The 16,161-nt window shown below is 39.5% G+C and overlaps 1 protein-coding gene across 1 annotated transcript in view; it reads right to left on the bottom strand.

Moving 5' to 3' along the window:
- Positions 1–16,161, bottom strand: part of Smarcc1 (SWI/SNF related, matrix associated, actin dependent regulator of chromatin subfamily c member 1) — a 128,558-nt gene that overhangs the window by 40,838 nt on the left and 71,559 nt on the right. Inside the window, exons 20-24 of the mRNA XM_028886879.2 lie at positions 15,314–15,572; positions 13,557–13,718; positions 5,841–5,896; positions 3,205–3,319; positions 1,190–1,344 (exon numbers count right to left, since the gene is read on the bottom strand). Of these exons, the coding sequence (XP_028742712.1) occupies positions 1,190–1,344; positions 3,205–3,319; positions 5,841–5,896; positions 13,557–13,718; positions 15,314–15,572 (747 nt within the window). The remainder of the gene's footprint in view (positions 1–1,189; positions 1,345–3,204; positions 3,320–5,840; positions 5,897–13,556; positions 13,719–15,313; positions 15,573–16,161) is intronic.

Here is a 16,161-nt window from a genome sequence, read left to right as displayed (position 1 = left end):
AAAACTGTTTCCAATAGGGACCAAACTGAAGAAAAGGAAGCAATAAATTGGCAACTACATTAGTACTTACAATTATGTAAGAGCATGCCCCAAAACTCACAGGTAAGGGAGGCATGGTGGCTAGGGAGGGAGAGACAGGTTGTGAATAAAATGGTGAGAGAAAAAGCATATAGTTTAGAAAGTATCTTTGAAATACATGGGCAAGAATAAAAATGCAGGATGTAAGGCTACTTTAGTAAAAACCAGGTATGTGCCTGGGTTGTCTGAGTAATCCCCTTGGTTTGTAGTAACATCTCCAGAAATACTCCCTTCTGGGATTTATATCCACCTAGGTCAGAGGGGCAGGAACTCCTAACAGTGGCGTTGTGGTTTGAAGTTCTGACCTATGAATCTGCTATGACTCATACCTTACAGCTTAAACACTTAAGAGAAATTAGTTCACATCAGCAGAGTGTTTGAAGGACTATGAAAGAAGATTTGTGTCAACATGTGAAGAAATACTCAAGACAGATGATTAGGAAAGTTCTAGAACCTGCTGGTCCTTGAAATCTGGTAAATTATCATGGAAGGAAACCACTCAGGAAGAATGGATGATTTTTTTTTTTAAATTTCATATATTCATCTTTAGAATGCTTTAAAATGCTAAATTAACACGAAGCGTGGGAAAATAACATTTTCCTGTCTTCTTAAATATGCAGTGCAGCCGAGACCATGTTATAAATAGAAAAAACCACCCCCAGAAAAGCTGGCAAATTCAAGAAGAAAAAGCTATTTTAGGTTCTTTCTTTCTTTTCAGTCTGTAACATCAAGATGAAGAATTATACAAAGAAGGAGATTTTGTCTTAAAATCATTAATATTTCAATTTGGTAAAAATTATTGAAACAATGATCTAAGACAAGTTCCATAGGCAAACTAAAAACGGAGAATTGAAAAGAGGCCTTCAATCGGTGTCCTCCACAAAGCTAAAGACAACAATGAAGGGAAGGAAAACTGTCACCCCTTAGGACCGGATCCACTCTCAACACCCTCCTCCTGCCTGGGGATTTCTTAACCTAGAAATGTCATTCAAGCAAACAGTCATCTCCTGCTGGGAGGGAGGTTCTTTATACTAAATGTTCCCAATTAACTAAAAACAATATGACCATTCATGGCTTAAGAGAGCACGGGAAAGGGGCTGTTGGGGCAAACCTTGGCTTTGGTAGCAGCTGAGGCGAGAGCAGCTGCTGCGGCTGTAGCAACGTTTCCCTCAGAAATCTCATGTTCCACTTTCTTCTTCCCGGTATCACTTTCTCTTTCTTTACACGTATCAGTGAGTTCCTTGTTCTCTTCATTCTCCTTTTCTTCTGAAAATATTTTTAAAAAGCTTTGTTACGAGTGTACGTAAGTCTCAATAACACATCTTAACCACTTTTGCCATGACAAACTGGACTGACTTTACCAGTCTCACTGACTCGCCCCCTGCCCGGAAGTGCACATCTGGGGATATCTCAAGTGGCACGCCGTCTTTGTGTCACTTTTCTAGTTCTGGGTATAGCTCCTTGGATATGAAGGTGAGTGCAGGGGAGCACAGCTAAAGACTCTTTGTTTCCTAAGCAGCAAAATGTTCTGAGGACAACTGAGTCTGGATGGAATCAGAAACTGAGAATAGTACTCCACAAGTCTGAGACAGACATGAGGGACTGCTATTGCAACAGACAGAATATAGTGGCAAGAATAGGACAGACGGAGTGACACCCCGCAAAAGAACAATGGAGACAACAAACTGGAAGAAACAGAACACAGACACAGAGAGACCCAAGAACAAGGGAATTTAAATGTTGGTGAACAATTTGCTTAATCTCTATTGAAAACAAAGAGGGAAAAGCAGCTTCCAGAATAAGCACTGGCATCTAACTGTTCAATAAAACCCACAGGCCAGGCATGTGGTACAAATCTTTAATCTCAGTGCTTTGCAGGCCTGTACAGTCAGCTTCTCTAGAGCTGAGATGAAAGGATGGCAGGAACAGAGACTGCCTACATCATACAGAGAACTGAAGTCTAGCCTAGGCAACTTAGACCCAGTCTCAAAAACTTCAAAGTAAACAACAACAACAAACCACCAAGCAGGACTATGGATATGGCCCAAGGTACAGTGTGTACAAATGCCCCCTGCCCCCAACAGACTGAAATTAAATGAAGAAAGCCAGCAGGGAGGCACAAGCCTGCAATCCTAATACTTGGGAGGAAGCAGCAAGAGGGTCAGGAGTTCAAGACCAACATCAGTTCCATATCAAGCTTCAGGTCAGCTTGGACTGTTCAGCCACTGTCAGAAAACAACACAGGAGACTAGAGCAAAGTGGTTAAGAAGACTCACTGGCTGCTTTTCCCATAGGACCACGGCTCAATTCTCAGCATCTGAATGTCAGCTCACAATTATCTACAATTCCAGTTCCAAGGGTAATGCGCATATGTTACAAAGACATGCACACAGGGAAAACACCCATGCACACAAAATAAAAACTTAAAAATACATAGGAAGCTGAGGTAGGCAGATATTCAATTTCCAGGCCAGCCTGAGCTACATAGTGACACCCTGTCAAACAAACAAACAAACAAACAAACAAACAAACAAGCAAGCAAACAAAGCAACTAAAACCCACAAACAATAAAACAAATGTATTTTTCTTAAAAAATATTTTAAAAGAGGAGTATCATGGAGTATTTGTTTAACTATGTAAAGATGTGTTGCAATTGTTTATGTTGCGGTATATTTGTTTAAGTATGTAAAGATGTGTTGCTGTTTTACCTTGCCTACCTAAGTAACCTACTGGTCTAATAAAAAATTGAATGCCCAGTAGCAAAAGAGAAGGTATAGGAAGGACTTCTGGGCAGAGAGAGTAAGTAGGAGGAGGAATTTAGGCTCAAGGAAAAAAGAAAAACAGACACCAGTGGCCAGCCAGCCAGTAAAGGAGAAAGCAGGAAAGTAGGACTACAGAATGAAAGAAAGGTATTTTTCCCTGAAGAAAAACACAGATGAATAGAAACAGGTTAAATGAAAAGAGCTAGTGGAACAAGCACTCATAATTAACACTACGTCCCTGTGTCTTTATTCGGGAGCTGGTTGGTAGCCCAAAGGAAAGCGCATCTGCAGTGGAGAATGGCCACAACGTCTTTGGGGTCTGTGAGTCACAGGCTAACACAGTCGAAGCTGGGGCCCAGGTCACCTGGTCTGACGTCCTCACTGACTTCACTATCCTGCTCCTTCTCACTGTTTTTCTCATTTTCTCCATCTTGGGTTTTATCACCTTCATCCGATTCATTTTCCACTTTGTTTTCTGCCTGCAATTAGCACAAAACAAGAGCAGGGAGTAAGTAAAGCAGACGTTTGAGGAGTGAAAACATCTTAAGCTCACAACAGGCTTCAGTATTTTTGCCAAGAAATAGATGAAATTCTGATGGGCCTGGTAAAGAAGACCTAGAAATGAGACTAACAAATTTTGAGATACAGTTTTTTGTTTTTTTGTTTTTTTTTTTTTTGGTTTTTCGAGACAGGGTTTCTTTGTGTAGCTTTGTGCCTTTCCTGGATCTCACTCTGTAGACCAGGCTGGCCTCGAACTCACAGAGATCCACCTGCCTCTGCCTCCCGAGTGCTGGGATTAAAGGCGTGCACCACCACCGCCCTGCGAGATACAGATTTTTAATCAATTTGAAATCTAGGTGCTCGTGGAATGATACATCTCCCAAGCTCATAGTATCTGCTACCAAAACCAGGTTTACAATGCCCAAAGGAATAGAGCAGCTAACCAGTATTATTTACTGATTAAAAAAAAACCAACCAAACAAAAAACGAACCTAAAACACCCAAAACTTAAAAACTACATGGGCACACGCTTAATTTTCTGTGGTGCCCTCCCCATGTTCATGTGTGGTATGTATACATATGTTTGCATAAATGTGGGTGCACATGCACAAAGAGCTCTGTGGTTAACATTGGTAAATATCCCCAGTCATCATTCCACATTTTTCAATGAAGCATGGTCTCTTAAAGTCATAATGCTTGGGGATCCTATCTCTGCCTTCTGAAGCTAAAATTATAGGCAGGCCAACATGGGCACCTGGCATTTCTGTGTATTCTGGGGATCTAAGTGATAAGTGTTTTAAAGGGCTGAATGCATTTGACTGTCACACCAGAGGAAAACTTGATGAAATGATTTTATCATGTCATTTACTGATGGATTTAGGAGCACAGCAACTGTGATCATGCTTTGGTAACTGAAAATCAATTCATCGGGTCAACATTTGGGAATTTTGAAATTTCTGTGACCTTGAACAAACTAGAGAACACAGTCTTTAAAATGGAAACTACCACTGACTTGGTGAGGCTATTTGAAGAATTAATTGAGAGGCTGGAGACTTGGCTCAAGAGGGAAGGGCACTGGCTGTTCTTCAGAAGATCCAGGATGGATTCCTAGAATCTACATGGCAGTTCATAACCACCTGTAATGCTGTACGAGGGAACCAGATGCCCTCTTCTGGTCTCCCCAGGTACCAGGCATGCAAGTGGTACAGACGTGCATGAAAGCAAAAATAAATAAATAAAATAAAGTAATAAAATAGTAGTAATAAATTAGATGAAGGCAAGGTGCAGGGGTTCAGCACTCAAAAGAGAGACGCAGGCGAAAAATCTGTGAGTTTGAGAATGATTGGTCTATACAGTGAGTTCCAGCCAGCCAGAGCTCAACAGTGTGACTATGTTGCAACAAAAATAACCCACAAGCTGGGTGGTAGTGGCACATGCCTTTAATCTCAGCACTCAGGAGGCAGAGGCAAGTGGATCTCTGTGAGTTCAAGGCCAGCCTGCTCTACAGAGCTAGTTCCAGGACAGGCAGGGTTGTTACACAGAGAAACCCTGTCTCAAAACAAACAAACAAATAAAAACCCAGGCTGGAGAGATGGCTCAGAGGATAAGAGCACTGGCAGGTCTTCCAGAGGTCCCGAGTTCAATTACCAGCAACCACCTGGTGGTTCACAACCATCTGTAATGAGATCTGATGCCCTCTTCTGTCATGCAAGCATACATAAAATAAATTTTCCAAAAAAAGAAAGAAAAAAGAAAAAAGAAATAAAAAACAGGAAGCAACCCAAAATAAATTAAATGAAATCACAAATGTAGAATTACTCTGTGATATTTGCAACAATGCCGGAATTGTAACCAATTATATTATTAACTGTAGCTTCTCCTTATCTATATAATTTCATACTACCACATGGAATCAAGACTTATTAAAATCCCACTCATGAATATTCACTCAAATGTTGACTGAGTGTCCATTATATTCTGTAACTGCTAATATACACACCAAGGTCATCCCTGAGGAAGTTGTACATTCAGTACACTGCTGAGCCTTTACTATCTCTTATGGACAGGGACTGGGCCATGGACACATGATGACACTCATAGGCTTTGAATCCTGATCCTCCATTTCAATTTATACAGGTTTTACTCTTTAAAACCTACCTCAAAGGTCAGCTCCTCATAAATTCTTTACTAAATAGTCTTTCTGTCAGCAGTGAACTCTCCTAGGAAATCAATTGTCTTCTGGTACAAGTATAACACCCAGGTCCTACAATTCAATATTCACAATAACTATCTCTTGCATTCCTACTCCCAACTGTGCTTTAACAGGGTGCCAAAGAGGTGGACAAGGATTGGACGAAACTGTAGTGAAGAATCAATGGAAATCATCCTATCCACTGGTAGTCCCTGAGGGCGACTTGACACATCACAACATCTGAAAACTAGGATGCTGGAAAGGCACTGTATGGTTTCTCTGTGAGGAGACATCTGAATAGCCTTTACCTTTTCAAGCTGCTGACCATCAGAATCTGTTTCCATCTTTTCTTCTTCAGACCCTTCTACAAGTGAAAGAATAAACAATGAGAAACAGGTAAAAGTCAGTGTATGGAGAGCATCTGAAATATATTTCTGTGCAGTACAATTAACCAGTCCTGGTGGCAAAGGAAGTGAGACATACATAGCACATCCATTATGAGGAAGGACTAAGGACACGAGAGTAATAAATACTGTAAGTCAGGACAGTGGGTAACTGAGGAGGGGAAGGAAAGTTACAGGAGACAGCAGGAATGAGTTTTCCTCGAGGAAATGCATGATGCTCATGTGAGTTCTGTATGTAATAATAAAACCGTTTTTAACATGTTAGAGAGTAAGTATAGTTCATTTTATCTAACAGATATTTAAACGAGTACACATTTCAGTCAGAAACATTGCTCAGTCCTGTATTTGCTGATACCACAAAAGCATCTAACTCTGGCCAGGGTTAGGTGCACAAGCCAACTGTTCTATCACAGCACACAAGGGTGTGACCTGTCTCAGCAACAGAAGTACAAACAAGGGCAGAGTATCTTCTAAGGAGCCATGACAAACAGAAGAACACGTGGTCAGAAGTACAATATTAGGGAGACAAGATAGATAATATTGTGTGTGTTTGTGATCCCAAATCATGAGGTTAGAATAGTCAGAAAGAGGGTAATAATGTTGCTATGGGCTATCTAATAATGTATACTGGGAATGCTGTTATGGGAATCTATCCTTTACATAACATGATTTTTTTTATAACAAAGATTTACTATTAGAATTAAGGAAGACCATGATCTGAAGTCAATCTCTAGGAGGAGAGTTGTAGGGGAAAGAAGAAGACAATATTATAGAAAATGAATATTCTTTAAAACAAAAACCTGCGAACATTCTTAAAGGTAAAAAGAGTTTGTTCTATTTTTAAATAAAGGGGTTTAAACACTCTTAAGTATTAAAATTTTATATTATCCATTGTAAATGCAAGTATTTACCACTAATAAAAAAGATTTAAACGCTTAAAACAATTTTATTAACAACAACAATATCAAAAAAGTAGTTCTCAAAGCTACTGATTAGGAAAATTGTTGTCTAGATTTTTAACAGGAGTCCAACAATCTGTTTCTAGAATAATGGTTGACTAGCAGCTACTGATTGATCAATAACGTTCCCAAAAGCTGTAAGCACACAGTGTCAGAAGTAGCATCAGATCATGCAGAAACTCTAGGACCAGGACTTGAACGGAGCAATATTATCAACACGTAATCGCTGTCAAGTAATTAAAATGGTCTAGCCAAGTTCAAGGAAAAAGTACCCTCCAATTTTTTTTTTTTTTTATTTTATTTTCTGGAGCTGAGGAATGAACCCAGGGCCTTGTGCTTGCTAGGCAAGTGCTCTACCACTGAGCTAAATCTCCACTCCTACCCTCCAATTCTTGCATAGGGCTGCCTAAAAACTTAGCCAATGTGGTTCCAAGACACAGGCAAACGATGTCCACATAAGTAGCACTTACTTGGACTTAAGAGGGCTTCTATGTTACTTATTTATGCTTTCTTCTTTTTTTTTTGGAGATAGGGTCTCACTATATTGCTGTGGCTAGACCGGAACTCACTATGTAGATCAGTTTGGCCAGAAGTCAGAGATTCTCCTGTCTGCCTCCCAAATATACAGTTAAGGGTGTGCTACACTGAGCCCAGCTAGGGTATGGATGGATATATATCTATATATCTAGACATATATATCCAAGTATATAAAAAATATATACATATATATTTTAAATGGGGACATGAAGCTGGGAGGGAGATGCTTAGGGTTAGGAGAATCGGAGGTAGGAGTGGGGGAATGAGAAACATTGTATCTAATTATAAAATTTTCAAACTGAAAGAAAATGAGTACATGATAGCAGTGTATAAAAGAAAACAGAAAAAAACAACCAGACACAAAGGGCTGTTATAGCATAAAAAAGCATAATGTTAACTCTATTAAAAATTAATAACTGCGTCTTCAAAAAGACGAGCTGCGAGACAATTCTTGTTGGTTTTGTAGAGGACCCAGGTTCTATTCCCAGCAATGACAGTCTCAAAACTATCCATAACACCAGGTGCAGGGGATCCAATGCCCTCTTCTGACCTCTGAGGCCACCAGGTATGCAGGCAAAAATAACTATACTCATAAAATACAATAAATCTAAATAAAAGTCTCCAAAAAAAAAAAAAAAGCCAGTTATGGTTTGTACACCTTTAATTTCAGCATTGGGTACATAGAGAGTAAGTTCTGTAAGCTTGAAGTATTTTCTCAAAAAATCAAAAAGATGAAGTGAGTAACAAAATGGGAGAAAACATATGCAGAATGGTTAATAAAGAATTAGCACAGAAGACATATACAGAAAATGAAACCTACAATAAAACAGGGAGCAGAAGCCAAGACAAACTGGTTCATGGATCAACCAAGAAACAGGAAAGATAGTACACATAAGTGAGTCAGAGATGGAGGGTAGATCACAGGAAGTGACATTTCATACTTGCTAACCAGGTGGACTATACACCAGGTAGTGTTAAATAGTCTGTCTGTCAGTCCAAGTAAAAACTAACACATAAGCTTTGAGGAAAACTGCTTTTTCTAAAACACTGTAAACTACAGGGCCTGTTCACACCCAAACTTAAAAACAAGCAAGAACGTGTAACGTTGGAGAATGTTCCACTGAGGAACAGATCTGATGAAGAAAAGTACTGTCAAACAGCAAAGTTAGTGACGTGTATTCATCTTGCTTTGCTAGCTACAATGGAGTTAAGAAATGTATTAGGGCAGCATGAAGCACGAGAGTGTACACAGATGTTTCAAATACAAAACAAAGGCAGTAACTCAATTTGTCCACTCAATAGAATAGGGAGCTAAACATGGATTATAATCACACAGAACATATTTTACATTATGAATTAACAACTACCTGGATCCTAAAACCACATGTAAAAAATTGGGCAACAAAACACTGAATAAAAAAAGAGAAAGAAAAAAAAAATCATTAAGCATATAAATATTCCGTATTTTATAAAAACTAAAATGCAGCAAAATTATACTTAACATATGTTGTTTAACTATTATCTATGCTAGTGATAAAAGTCATTCTAGAAGTATATAGAACTCTATTTAAAATATAGGATTCCCACTGTTAGGAGTGGGAAGGTGAGAAGAATAGGGAGGAAGAGAATTATCAGTAATGCTCTGATTCTTAGTTCAGATTTTTAAAATGTATCTTTTGGCTGGGTGGTGGTGGTGGCCCACCCCTTTAACTGCAGCATTCTGGAGACAGAGGGATATATGAGTTCAAGGCCAGGCTGGTCCACATAATGAGAGCCTGTCTCAAAACAGGAAGACTTATTAAATTAATAAGATCTGAGAAGAAAGCCAAACAGAAAATGTAATGTATACAGGTTTTAAAGTGAACCCCAACCTCATGGGTTCATAAATATGTATCATCATCAAGAAGTGACAAACACGATTTGCTTTTGGAAAACTACCCACAATTATATGTTCTATTTCCACATTCCAAAAGTATACAAACTCACATTCTTTCTGGTAAGGCAAGGCAAATATGACACCAACTTTTTAAAATTGGCTGTGATTCTAAGACAAAAGGTAATGTAATTTGGTATCCACTTATATAATGATGATCTAGTTAAAGAGACATTAAATGTAGAAAAAACAAGAAAAACTGCTTACACTCTTAGGAAATGTCTAAACATACTTTAATTGTATGTTGTGTATTTTTCTCATGATGCTATAGAAAACAGAGCTTCTGTTTGGTCTGAGTTCTGATAGGAACTGTCAACTCTCCCTCCCCATTTATTTATTTATAAAATTATTTTCTTTGGTTTTTGAGACAGATTCTCTACACAGGCCTGGTTTTCCTGGAACTGAAGAGAGATCTGCCTGCTGCTGCCTCCTGGGTGCTCAGATTACAGATGAGCACTACCACGTACTGCTGGCAAGTGCTCAATTCATTGACTTTCATTCCATGTGTATGGGTGTTTTGCCTGCAGGTATATCTCTGCACCACCTACTCGCAGTGGAGAAGAGAAGAGGGCATCTGGTCCCCTGGAACTGAGTTACAGATAGCTGGGAGCTTCTATGTGAGTGCTGGGAATCCTAGGCAGGTCTTGTAGAAAAGCAGCTAGTTAGTGCTCTCTCATTTCCATCATCATTCTGATGGCTGAAAATCCTTGGTCCCCGCGGGTAGAATTATCCAGGTATGCAGAGTTAGGGGTCTCATTATGTTGACCATGCTAGCCTGGAACTGACAGATCTGCCTCTGCCTCCTAAGTGCTAGGATCAAAGGTATGTGCCACCAAGCCCCCGTAGATTTATGAATTTTTAGATTCATAAACACGATGGCACATGGCATAAACAGGGGAGCAGTTGGCAAAGTCATTCTAAAAATAACATGGTTAGCAAACTCAGGATGAGAAGAGAATTAGACCTTCTTACCTAAAGGGCTGAAGGAGAATGGAAAGTCAGACTGGTAAGACTCAAATACTTGTAAAACAGGTGCCTTATAAAACTATGTTCTGAATAATTAATGATCTATCACTCTTGATCATGTATTCAGCTCTGTAATTACTGACTGCCACGTCTGCACCCCATCTGTAAATTGCCTATAGTTATTTTATAAAGATATCAAATCATTCTGCTTCTATTCTGATGAAGCCCCATGTCTACAAGGTAGACCAAAAGGCTACCACAATCTACTCCATGTTTATCTTCAGAGCCAAACTTGCCCACATCACCTGCTTCTCCTCTGGTAATTGGTATTTGTTTTAGAACTTGCCATGCTAATTCAATCTGCTTTAAAAGGTTATCTTCTCTACAACGTCTTCCTTAACTGATTGACTCTATGTGCCTCTAGTCACATCTCATGTCTCTATGTATTCCCCACCCTCAAACTGAATACCCTCTAAAGTATTGCTTATTTAATTCAGTTATTCAAAAAATGTGTTCCAGAAACCCATGGGGGTCTCCAAAGAAAAAGCAGTGTTCATAAAACTAAAGTGTTGATTCTTTTTCACAGATGTGGAGTTGTGCTTTTTAGAGAAACATGTTTGATGAAGCCTTTGAGCAGACAGCTAAAGCAACATGCTCTTGCGAATGCTTTTAGATTTTGTTTCTAACTTTAAATGGTGCTATAGATGAAGTCCATGACTCACATATGATAGGCGATGAACTAGTTCAGCCTTAGAGGTTTTGGTTTCTAAAACATTAAGTGTGATGTTCACCAACCGAAGTATCTTTGGTATCTAGTGTCTTTCAAGAGTATAAAGAACTGAGACCAAATGGTTTGAGAACTGGCAGTGCCTTAAGTTCAGTCGTGTCCGGAAGAAGAGAATGGGGTGCACCACACGCCAGAAACTCGATACCTGGAGACTCCTGGTGTATTCCCCACATTAAATGTAAGAATGTAATACACAGCATATACTTCATGAGCCTGTCATCACTTTATGCTCTATTTTTTTTTAAGATTTATTTATTATGTATATAATGTTCTGTATGCAGGCCAGAAGAGGGCACCAGATCTCATTACAGATGATTGTGAGCCAACATTGGTTGCTGGGAATTGAACTCAGGACCTCAGGAAGAGCAGCCAGGTGCTAAGCCATCTCTCCAGAACCCCAAATTAATTGATTTCTTTTTTTTTTCTTTCTTTCTTTTTTGGTTTTTTCGAGACAGGGTTTCTCTGTGTAGCTTTGCACCTTTCCTGGAACTCACTTGGTAGCCCAGGCTGGCCTTGAACTCACAGAGATCCGCCTGCCTCTGCCACCACCGCCCGGCTGAAGAAAACCATTCTTATTTTTATAAAAGACATGCAAACTATTTGAGGTCCAAAGAATCATGCTGGCAACAACTTAATTTAAAATAAACAAACAAAGATAACTTGAAAACTAAATGGCATTTGTTTAGATACTTATGGCCTTAGATTACCAGTAGGTTGCATGATAAGAAGGAAAGGAAATCTGATATCCTCTTGCCTCCATAAACACATGGCACAAACAAGTATGTACTAACATTATACATATCACAGAGAGAGACACACACCAAAATAATAATAATAATAATAATAATAATAATAATAATAATAATAATAATAATAAAAAACCGTAAAAGGCTAGCCTGACAGAAATTGAGACTACAAGGACAGCCCCCCAGAGCTCAGGCTGTGTAGAGGGTCAACAGAGGTGGGGAAGGTCGGTCAATGGGTAACTAAGCTTGAGTTAGTAATTCTGCTGTACTGCTGCATAACAGGGTGACCATAGATAAAAGCCAAAAGCTCCACTCTCCCAGGAAGAGAATCATGAAGACATTCACTTCAAACCAACAGAAGGACAGGTACAAACCACCTAAAAGAAGGAAGTGGAGAAAAGGAAACCTCCATACACCATTGGTAAGAACATAAAATATACAGGCACAATGGCAATGTCTGATAGTTTCTTAAAGAGCCAAACACAGAATACCACAGAACTGAGAAATGCTGTGCTCACAAAATGGTTGTGTACAATGATTATTTACCATTGTTTGGTAGTATAAAAGCAGAAGAAATAAATGCACAGGGCAAATGTCTATGAGCTGATGAAAAATAAACCAACAGAGAACATGTGCTCAGAGCACTACACAGCAGAGCAAAGACTGATGGATGATCCTTGAGAATACCATGTTAAGCTAAAGAATCAAGACATAAAAGGCTATATGTCTATTTATGATCCTGTTTATGTAAACTGCTGACAGGAGGAAGGCCTAAGAAGACTATGGAGACTCTCAGTTTTGTTTTTGTTTTTTGTTTTTTTTCCCCAAGACAGGGTTTCCTCTGTGTAGCCTTGGCTGTTCTGGAACTCGCTCTGTAGACCAGGCTGGCCTTGAGCTCAGAGATCTGCCTGCCTCTGCCTCCCGAGTGCTGGGAGGCATGCACCACCACCACCACCTGGGCTCCTTAAGCAGTTCTTAAACCCAACATGTAACTCCACATGTAGTAGGATGAGGAAAGAAAACCATATCAGTGTAAGTTACATAATGAGAAGTTGTCTCAAAGAAAGAGAACAAACAAAACCCCAGAACTAGAATTCCTTTCATGGAAAAGAAAGTGTTACAGAATTAAGTAACGAAGTCAAACGTGAACATAGTAGAACCTACTGAATTACAAGCTAGGTGGTTAACATGGGGAGTTTTGTAAGTATTTTACGTAAGATGATTGTAAAACAACCTAAGTATATATAATGAAACAGGTCTCTCATCAGCCATAAATACATCAAAATAAGTGCAGTAGCGCACACCTTTAATCCCAGCACCCAGGAGGCAGAGGAAGGTGGATCTGTATGAATTCGATATACCAGTCTGGTCTACAAAGGGAGATCTAGGACAGCCAGAGCTACTACATAGAGAAACCTGGTCTCAAAACAAAACAAAACAAACAAACCAAAAAAAGTCTTAATTGTGATACTGTTCCGTTCACGAGGTATTGTTTTTAGTTCTTGCTCTCTCCATGCCATCTTGCCCTACGACCCCCAAGTATGTGAGAGGAAAAAAATTACACACCAAACTTAACCAAGTTGCGACTGATCATTTTGTTCACTTAAGTAGAAGCAAACCCTAATATTTTGCACACTGACAGGGAATATAAACATTCTGTAACCAAGCCCTGGGGCACAGCAGTGAACTCACCAAGCTTCTCAGGCTCATCAGGACCTGTGCCTGCAATACAGCTGCTCTCCAAGCCATAGGTAGGATCCACCTTCCCAGAGGCTCTAGCAGCTTCTTGTACTTTCTTGACATGCGCTTCAACTAATTCCAGTGGTACTTCTTCTCGAACCCGAGAAAACTCCTCTGATTCAAGATCAAAAAGAGAATAATAGCATTTTCATTTTGCATAGATACATGACCTAGAGTGTCTGGCATAATAGCATTGGTTTGGTTGCAGTGAACTCTTTTGAAAAGGCAGAAGACAAAATGAATCAATCTACTATTCCAGGTTTTTATCCTAAACATCATAATAACTTCTTAAATACACTTTAAAAAGACTTTTGAAGATCTATTTTTAAGAGTTAAAATTGCAGACTTAATTTTATCATTCTGTTGGCTAGACTGGTAGTTGTAAAAACACCACGGATCAGACTACCATAATGCTAAAAATCCTGTAAAAGACATCTGAACAAAATTTTGGTCCCTACAAGACAGGGTTTCACTGTGTAGCTTTGGAGCCTGTCCTGGAACTTGCTCTGTAGAGTTGGACTTGAACTCAGCCACCGCCTCTGGCACTACACAGCATATGAACAAAATTAATTGACTACAAAAATATGAAGTAACTTCTGTTCCTTAGCTCTACCTATTTCTTAATGCCACAAAAACACTTCTTTTTCTTTACATATTTGAGGGGAAAAAAAGATGTGTGTGCATGTATGTAGGAGACAAGATCCATTGTAGTCCAAGCTGAACCTCAAAGTCATGATTCCTTTGCCTCAACCTCCCAGAAGCTGGCATTTCATAGGTGTCTGCCATCACATCTAGCTGCTCCTCTAATTCTAACCAAATATTCTATCGGCCAGCAAGATAGCTCAGCAGGAAAAGGCACCTGTGGCTAGACTGAGTTTTAAGTTTAATTCACAAGGCACACGTGGGCAGGTGAGAACCAATCCTCCCACTGCTAATCATCTGACCTTCAGACATGTATCATAGTAGGTGATTACACAAACACACACACACTTTAATCCCAGCACTCGGAAGGCAGAGGCAGGTGGAACTCTGTGAGTTCGAGGACACCCTGGGCTACAGAGTGAGTTCCAGGACAGGATCCAAAGCTACACAGAGAAACTTTGTCTCAAAAAACAAAAACACAAAAACAAACCAAACCAAACGAAAAAAAACAAAAAACAGAAAACACACACACACACACACAGACACACAAAATATATTTTAAAAAATGAAAGAAAATTCAAACAAATACTCTCAACCTTCAAACTATTTTAATACATTAAAAGGTTACTTATAATTTTTATGAAGCCCATTGTCTTTAGGGTGTTTTTTGGCAATTTACATAAATGAATGTAACAGCTGAGATATATTTTTTAAAACATCTGTTAGTGCATACGTGTCGGTTTATGTTTGTGTGTAAGACTGCTAACTATCTCACATCAATGGGCATGTGTAGACCAGAGGCTGACATCAGGACAGATTTTCTCTGTCACTTCTTCCTTCATCTTATTCTCTGAGATATGGTTTCTGACCATCTATCTGACCCCAGGGCAGATGCAAGAAGTACATACTGGAATGTCCAGTTCTTACATGGGCTTTGGAGATCCAAATCCAGGTACTCATTCTACAAAGCAGGCATGTTATCCAAGAATCGAGCACACCGCTCGCAATACTTCCATCTGAGGGCAGCCTCTGGTGCTAGAGAGGCAGCTTACACAGAAAGTACATACCCAAAGCTGCTTTTGCTGCAGCGGATGCCACACGAGGGTCAACCACAGACGCTAAAAAGGCAACTGTACTCATCACTGGGTTTCCCGACTGGCTGAAAGGAACAGGCTGGTAAGCTAGCGGCCCAAGAGAAGCATCTGAATTTTCAAGGTATGGGTCCTCAATGGGAAGCCTCAAAAAGTGGAGGATGCATTCATCCTGAGTACGACTTCCAACATGTTCTGAGACTTTATTCCAATCATCCTTGTACATCTCCAGAGCCTGAATGAACACATAAACAAAAGACAGTTAATATCAAATAAAAAGGAAGTAATATGGAAGGAAAAAAAGGAAGCATGTGTTTTTTCTCTCTCCTGTGTGACGGGGTCTCACTATGTGGTACAGACTGGTCTCAAGCTTCTAACACTCCTGGCCTAGCCTCCAGAGTGCTACGATAAGAGGCATGCAAACCCCCTGGCTTACTAAGATTCTGTAGACAATATTTCTTTAAAAAAAAACAAAAACTGGGTAAAGGGTGGTGGTAGCACATGCCTTTAATCCCAGCACTTGGGAGGCAGAGGCAGACAGATCCCAGAACTACTCTGAGAAATCCTGTCTCCCAAAAAAGAAATTGGATAAAGATTTAGTTGAGATGGCACATGCCTTTAAATCTCACTGCTAAGTAAATTGAGGCAAAAATTTTGAAGATTACCAGACTGAGACAGAGCCTACTTCAAAATAATAACGTAAGTGATTATTTGTGTACATTAAAATAAAATGTTATTTGGCAGTTTTCTGTGTAATAAGCTGTCAACCAGGCAACAAAAATAAATAAAATATATGCACATTATAATACTGTCCTTTAACAGGA

This window comes from Peromyscus leucopus, chromosome 7 (assembly GCF_004664715.2).
Source record: "Peromyscus leucopus breed LL Stock chromosome 7, UCI_PerLeu_2.1, whole genome shotgun sequence".
NCBI lineage: Eukaryota > Metazoa > Chordata > Mammalia > Rodentia > Cricetidae > Peromyscus > Peromyscus leucopus.
The sequence above is the reverse complement of the archived record's forward strand: the minus strand, read 5'-3'. Positions and strand labels throughout refer to the sequence as shown.